This window comes from Miscanthus floridulus, chromosome 9 (assembly GCF_019320115.1).
Source record: "Miscanthus floridulus cultivar M001 chromosome 9, ASM1932011v1, whole genome shotgun sequence".
NCBI classification, from domain to species: domain Eukaryota; kingdom Viridiplantae; phylum Streptophyta; class Magnoliopsida; order Poales; family Poaceae; genus Miscanthus; species Miscanthus floridulus.
In genome coordinates this window covers 13,683,406-13,691,513 of record NC_089588.1, presented here as the reverse complement: position 1 = coordinate 13,691,513, position 8,108 = coordinate 13,683,406, and the positions used below count along the sequence as shown (strand labels likewise).

At 40.1% G+C, this 8,108-nt stretch overlaps 1 protein-coding gene across 1 annotated transcript; it reads left to right on the top strand.

Moving 5' to 3' along the window:
• Window positions 1-6,610: 6,610 nt before the first annotated feature.
• Window positions 6,611-7,880, top strand: LOC136483444 (probable WRKY transcription factor 66). The gene is made up of 3 exons (XM_066480522.1): window positions 6,611-7,013; window positions 7,093-7,200; window positions 7,487-7,880. The coding sequence occupies exons 1-3, from the start codon at window positions 6,664-6,666 to the stop codon at window positions 7,878-7,880; spliced, it is 852 nt and encodes a 283-aa protein (XP_066336619.1). The 5' UTR covers window positions 6,611-6,663.
• The last annotated feature ends 228 nt before the right edge of the window (window positions 7,881-8,108 follow it).

Here is an 8,108-nt window from a genome sequence, read left to right as displayed (position 1 = left end):
TCAAGAAGTTTGGCATGAGTGATAGCAAAGTCATTACCACACCAATGGGAACCAATGGCAACTTGGATAGTGATGTAAGTGGAAATATGGTGGATCAAAAATTGTATCGGTCTATGATTAGAAGCTTACTCTATGTGATCACATCAAGGCCGGATGTTATATTTAGTGTATGTATGTGTGCAAGATTTCAAGCCTCACCAAGAGAAAGTCATTTGAAGGCTACAAAGAGAATATTGAGGTACTTGAAGCATGCACAAAATGTTGGTTTGTGGTACCCCAAAGGAGCAAAGTTTGAGCTAGTTGGTTACTCCGACTCGGATTATGCGGGATGCAAGGTTGAAAGAAAGAGCACCTCGGGCACATGTCAATTGTTGGGAAGATCACTTGTTTCATGGTCATCAAAGAAGCAAAATAGTGTTGCATTATCAACCGTCGAAGCCGAATACATATCCGCCGATAGTTGTTGTGCACAAGTACTTTGGATGAAGGCCACTTTGAGTGACTTTGGAATCAAGTTTAAGAAAGTGCCATTGCTATATGACAATGAGAGTGCAATCAAGTTGACCAACAATCTGGTTCAACATGCAAGAACAAAGCGCATTGATGTTCATCACCATTTCATAAGAGATCACCAACAAAAAGGGGACATTTGCATTGAGAGTGTAGACACCGAAGATCAACTTGTCGACATATTCACCAAGCCATTGGATGAGAAAAGATTTTGCAAGCTAAGGAATGAGTTGAACATATTGGATTTCTCAAATATGTGTTGATGCACCTCCCCACTTATATGACATGCCTCTCCTTCGAGCAATTCAAGGTAAAAAATGATTGGCATGGCATACATCCTTACTAAGGACTTGTTTAGTGCATCTAGACATCTTTCATGTTTAATAGGCTCATTAATGAAAATCAAATGACTTTGATGATTGTATGGTACCACTATAGCTTCTATGCTTGACTTAATCTAGTGGTAGCATATGACATGTTTGTGGCCTTGTAAACCTAGTGTTTAATCTAGAAAATGAGCTCTAAGTGTTTAACTCAACATGGTATAAGATAACCCTTATTTGGAGGTGTGAAGAAGCTTGTCCTTGGATCAAACCAAGTTAAATATCTTTGGCAAATTATCTAGATTGGACCAAAATTGTGGGAATATGATCCTCACCCCATTGATTGACATTGATAATCCTAACCTATCTATTTTTTAAACCTTTGTGGTCATTGATGACAAAGGGGGAGAAATAGTGCACAAAGATAGTAAATAGACATCAAAGGGGAGAATTTGACATAGGGGGAGAGATATGACAAAGGAAAGAAATCAATTAAAATTTTGAGCACACAAGTAGGGGGAGCAAGCTCATGAACTTGTATGGTGCATTTGAATGTGCATTTCATATGTTTGCTTGCATGGCACAAGTTTTAAATTTTGATATCCATGCTTGTGTGGTGTATGCTAGTTGTAGGTTTGAATGATGAAATGAAAAACTAGCATGCATAGGTTATATAGTAATTTCATTTTCAAAGTGTTGTTTCCAAGTGGTATCAAGCTAACCATGATGCTAAGGATGGTATAATGGTGCACTCCGATTGGTATCACGCTTCAAAGGTCCATCTTTTATACCTTAGCATCATTTGATAGACATTGTCTCCTATATTTCCTATCTAAGCATATGTGCAAGCTACAATCCAAACTCTTAGCACATATGTAGGGGGAGCAATTGCTACCATTTGGAGTTCATGAAACTTGTCCATATCCTTTTACACATGGTAAATATGCTTGGGAAAGCAACATGGATTCAATTAAATTTCAATTCATATCTTTGTGTAAGGGTTGTCATCAATTACCAAAAAGGGGGAGATTGAAAGCTCTAGTTTGGTTTTGGTGAATTGATGAAACCCTAAGTGTTAACCTAGTTTATCAAGTGATCATGAGATAGGTAGCACACTCCAAGTCGTGAAGCAAATGAAGATCATAGCATGATGAAGATGATGCTATGGTAATGATCAAGTGCTTGGACTTGGAAAGAAGAAAGAGAAAAACAAAAAGCTCAAGGCAAAGGTATAATTTGTAGGAGCTATTTTGTTTTGGTCATCAAGACACTTAGAGAGTGTGATCACATTTAGGTTTGATAGCCGTACTATTAAGAGGGGTGAAACTCATATCGAAATGTGGTTATCAAAGTGCCACTAGATGTTCTAATTCATTGCATATGCATTTAGGATCTAGTGGAGTGCTAACACCCTTGAAAATGTTTGTGAAAATACGCTAACACATGTGCACAAGGTGATACACTTGGTGGTTGGCACATTTGATCAAGGGTGGTGAAGTTTGGGAGCAAGGGTAAGAAACTCCACCGGTGGAGTGTCCGCCCGTAGAGTGCGGACAGTCCGACGGTGCCACCGGCGCCCTAGACAGAAAAGACAGAGGTCACTGGGAGTGACCAGACGCTGGCCACGGTTAGACCGGCGCGTCCGGTCAGATATATCAGCGAAGACGCTGGCGTTGGTCAAACGACCGGATGTTGGATCACTATGCGACTGGACGCTAGTAGGGTGCGTCCGGTCAGTGCTGACGTACGCTGACGTGAGGCACACAGAGGAGATGTTGAATGACCGGACGCTGGGTGAGTCCGATCAGGCATGACCGGATGCATCCGGTCGTGAAATGTCGCGTTTGGAACCTTACTGGAAACGACCGGACGCTGAGATTCAGCGTCCGGTCACTTTCTAATTGATGCGTCCGGTCAACTCAAGTGACCGTTGAGATCAGGACACGTGGCTGTCGTCGGGCGACCGGACGCTGAGGTCCAGCGTCCGGTCAACATGACCGGAGCATCCGGTCAGCCCGTGTTGTGCCCAGTGAAGGGGTACAACGGCTCTATTTCATGGGGGCTTCTATTTAAGCCCCATGGCCGGTTCAAGCTCACCCTCTTAGCCATTTGCACTGACATAGCAACCTTGTGAGCTTAGCCAAAGCCCTCCCACTTATCTCCATCATTGATTCATCATCTTTGTGAGATTGGGAGAGAATCCAAGTGCATTGCTTGAGTGATTGCATCTAGAGGCACTTGGTGTTCATGTTTCGTTGCGGGGTTCGCTTGTTACTCTTGGTGGTTGCCGTCACCTAGATGGCTTGGAGCAACGAGGATCGTCGAGCGGAGGTTGGTGATTGTCTCTGGCTCCGATCGTAGTGATTGTAAGGGGTTCTTGACCTTTCCTCGGTAGAGAGCCAAAAGGTACTCTAGTGGATTCCTTGTGGCTTGTGTGATACTTATCTTGTGTTGGTTGTGCGGCACCCTATTGAGGGTTTGGTGTGTGAAGCCAATTAGCACGTGAACCTCCAAGTGAGTGAATCGCCACAACGAGGACTAGCTTACCGGCAAGCAAGTGAACCTCGGTAAAAATCATTGTGTTCGTCATTTGATTCCGAGGTGATTGGTCTTCATTGTTATTCATTCTTGTGATTGATTAGCTCCTTCCTCGACACGACGGTATAACCTTCTTGATCACTTTCTTTACATTACCGCAAATTAGTTGTCAAGCTCTTTAGAGTAGCTAGTTGTGAGAGCTTGCTTGCTTGCTTAGTGTGGCTCTTTAGTTAGCCTATGAGAGCACACTAACATAGGGTACTGTCATAGCTATTGTGTGAATAGATACTATCTAAACTAGAATTGTGGTATGTGGCTTGCATTTTGAGTAGGCTAGCGCAACACTTGTTTCGCCTCATAATTGTCTAACCATTTTGTTAAGTGTTGTTGTACAAATTTTTATTAGGCTATTCACCCCCCTCTGGCCATTAGAACTTTTCAGCTGATTCATCAGAAACCATTGTCCATTGGCCATGCATATGGTAGGGGGCAGAGGATAGGTTCGCAATATAAGGCCTCTCTTGCATGATTGTACACATCTCAAGGTGGGGACTCGTGGTCCACATCCTAGATAGAAGATTTTAGGTTCATGTTTGAATATTTGGACCTCAAAGTTGGAAGCAGGCACAGCCAGCTTGGGCACAGCCAGGTTGCATGAAGACGAGCAGACAGGGTTTGATGCTATTTCCCATATAGGGAAAGATCTGGTAACTAGACATCTCCTATGTTCTGTCACAATTTAGTTTGGCTCAAACGTATGACATTCATTTGGTACTCAGGAATCCTACATGTTCACCACATATCACTTTTTGTTTGCTGCTCTGTTTTGGTTGAAAATGATGGTGGTCAGCCAAACCCAATTCAAGGCTACAGTTGATCTAAGTGGTGCTATCCGCGCGCACATGATTCATATGACAAAATATTTTCGCTTTGGTCTGTCTGTCGCTGTTTTGTGTGTGGACTTTTCTGCTCATCATTGTTTCAGAATCAGGCCATGTTTAGTTTGCCGGAATCGGCGCCGCCGGAAACACTGTTTATTACTGTAGCGCTATGTAGCATTTCGTTTGTATTTGGTAATAATTGTTCAATCGTTGACTAATTAGACTCAAAACGTTTGTCTCGCAGAGTACAACCAAACTGTGCAATTAGTTTTTGATTTCGTCAACATTTAGTACTCCATGCATGTACCATAAATTTGATGTGATGGGGAATCTTCTTTTTGCATAGTGCCAAAGTTTGGAATTTGGGGTGAACTAAACATGGCCTCACAATGGCCCATTCTGGTAGCTAGTGCGAAAATATACTGCATTGTCTTGACTGCAACCTCTAGTATATATGTAATAGACCAGCTCTCCTGCCGGTCGGAGAAAAGAAAATATCTAGGATTCGTAACCACACATGGAGTTTTCATGGTTTGACAATTACTTAGCTTAATCAAATAGACTCCATCCATATCAACCTAGTTAGTACTTTTCTCATGCAGATATGAGGATTGATATAAACTGACTTTCATATAACAATTGATCTACACAAAAGTTTAATCAAACTGATCATAAATGGTGCCATAACCTACTTAGAACTTAAACTTCAACACTTCAGAATAGCATACCTGTCTGCTATATAAACTTCGAAATAACTAATTCAATTTAGCATGCAGACCTGTCCAAATACCAAAAACCACCAAACTATATGTATATACTAGTACTAGATATAATTTCTGAGGCATGCCATTAGAGCCAAACCATATATATTCCTATCTTCGGGACCAGCGGATTAATGACAATATTGCTCTTTATAACAACTAGAATTATTGGCCGTATATGTATGTACATCATTTCTGAATGTCTATGTCATGTGAGTGATATAGGTACATGATCGACATGCATCATCCATAATTTTGTCAAGTCCTCTTCACTGGCCACAACTCCCGTCCATATCAATAAACCATACCTGCAAACTAGCGATCCCTTTTCAACCTGAACCAGCGACCTAACAGAAACGTTTGTTCACAAATCAAACAATTTATAGAGTCAGCAATTCACATACAAATGTATTTTCATGCACAGATTCTACTGTATTATATTTATATGAATATAAAGACATCATTTGATCTCTTTTATGCATGCAATCTAATCTAATAAACTACATCTAAGTAATAAAACTAATATATACCAACTAATGTGGCATCTAATCATCATCCAATCATATAAATAAAACACTACTTCATTACACGTGTCCCCTAAGAACCATCACACAGTGAAGTAAGGCAATGCATGATGACAAGGGACGAAAACGGACGAACTCAGTCGGAAAACCCCTCAACCGTTTTCTACTTCTACATTTAAATACGAAAACGAAAAAAAAGCGGTAAAGCTGGGCACAAAAATGAACACGAACTTACGGAATATCGACAATTTCAAAAACAAACTAACTCGAGCAGAATTATACTGACCCGTAGGACCAAGTGCATAACAATTAACAAGTGCATAACCAGGTGCATAACAATTAACAAGTGCATGACTAGGTGCATAACAATTAACAAGTTCTACAACTTTCATATAAAAAGTATCTCCATTTGACACCATATAAGAAAGAAATTATTTTTCTAAGGCAACAAGTGCTGGTATACGATTAATATACTGCTGGAACTTTGTTTAAATTTTTTACCGTCTTATTGACTTCAAATGAAAAAACTCAAAACTAGAAAGTTGTATATCTCGTCGAGAGCTACAACTTTTATACAAAAATCATCTTCATCCAAGATCATATGAAAAAGATACAATTTTTCTAAGGCTGTGCCTTGCCATAGTTGAGTTGGACTTCTAGTTGGCCAAAAACGGTATAATACCCCGAATAAAAAACAAAAAAGTAAAAAACTAACACCTAAACCGTTTCCGTCCCATTTTCAAATTTGGCATATCATATTTCTTACCGATTTTGGATTTGTCCAAAAATACGAATTCAATCGGATCAAAAGTAGAAAATAATGCAGGATGGTACAGGGTATATACCAATCGCTTTCATCCCTAATGATGACAAATATGTCTCACAAGTCTCATAAGTCATCAAAACCTCTTACCAATTTATGTAAAAAGCACGATCTTGAATATTGCCATGTTTTGTTCTGGCATGCTGTTGGATAGAGACAGTACGCTCCCTAGTCCTTTTTCTAGTGAGAAAAATTGAACAACAACTGATTCCCTACACCATGCTACTGTGTGCTGCCATTTGCTATTATAAATAGATGCCCAAAGCTGCAATTATCTAGCACCCTCAATTATTAGCTACTTATATGTATACATATATTGAGAGAAACCATCACATGATGAACATCCTTGAATCTTCCAATCTTGGTGGCTACAAAGAGGTCATCAATGAAGTTGAACACCAAAGGGCTCTCATGATGAACCTACATGACCTTGTACTACCAATACTTGATCCCCACAGTGGGCAAGCAAAGCTCGTACAGCAACTCTTTGAAGAAGTATTCAGCTGCTCAAGTAAGATTATCTCTTCCCTGGAACTTGGTGATAGCAGCGAGAAACAGGCCATTCTTACCAAATATAAAAGAAAAGGAGGTGAGAATAACGTGGAGAATCACATATTATTGGAGGAGAACAAGGGCCGTGGAAACAAGAGAAGGTAAGTGGTAATAGAAGCGTATCCTTATTTATCATCCGCTAGGGCTTAAAATTTTGATTGCTTCTCTTGGTGATGGTAGGAAGAATGCAAAACACATAAGTTCAGTTGTGACACAAGCACCACACTTTGATGGATATCAATGGAGAAAGTATGGGCAGAAGTGGATCTCCAAAGCAAAGTATTCTAGGTATGTGGGAAAAAAAAAGCATTTGCACTAATGTATGCATTTACTATGTTCTATATTGGATTTACTATTATGTGCTTTGATCTCTCTTTTCTCTCTTAATTGAAAGGCAAAGCTCCTGCCATTTTCATTAAAAAAATATATGTGGATGGATAGATTTTTGCGTAGGGCAGCTCAAAAAGGCATCCATGTTACATATCTAATATTATAAATGTAAATAACAAAAATAATCTTATTTGCGATATATCGCCCAAAACAAATTAGGTCTAATGCCGATATGGTTAACCAGGAGCTACTATAGATGTGCCTATAGTAAAGAGAAAGGGTGTCCTGCAACTAAGACAGTACAGCAGAAGGAAAGTGATGGCAATGGGACGGTGAGGTTGTTCGATGTTGATTACTATGACCAGCACATTTGCAGCAGCGATGGCATAGTTCATCCATATGTTCTCGAGGCAACACATGACAGTGTGCCAATTTCCAGTCAAAACCAAAGCAGTAGCTCAATGTTTGTTAACACCGATGCCCACGGACACGGAGTTCATGATGAAAGCTTTGAAAGCTTATTCATGGTGCCTGACATGCCAGAATATTTGACAGAGTTCACGGATGTTGAAATGGCAAGTGCGTTTGAGATTACCTCCATGAACTCGCCACTGATCCCTGAAGACATCTGGGCATGAAGAAGCGAGAAATCAAACCAAAGTCCTTTTATTGAATATATGGGTGTAAAACGGCTCACATGCTGGTAGCCACGGCATCATGAGTTCTGACAAGAAAAAGGCATAAGTGTGATAAGAAAAGTAAAAGAGCATGTGCAGAAAGTACTTAAAAATAGACAGAAAACTACTTGGTACAAAAGATGTACATATATATGGTCTAGATTCTAGAATGCTGATGCACTATCTATA

Coding starts and splice junctions, on each gene's coding strand:
- LOC136483444 (XM_066480522.1), top strand. CDS start 6,664: ATGTATACATATATTGAGAGAAACCATCACATGATGAACATCCTTGAA. Junction 7,014..7,092: donor GGCCGTGGAAACAAGAGAAG/GTAAGTGGTAAT, acceptor TGGTGATGGTAG/GAAGAATGCAAAACACATAA. Junction 7,201..7,486: donor TCCAAAGCAAAGTATTCTAG/GTATGTGGGAAA, acceptor ATGGTTAACCAG/GAGCTACTATAGATGTGCCT.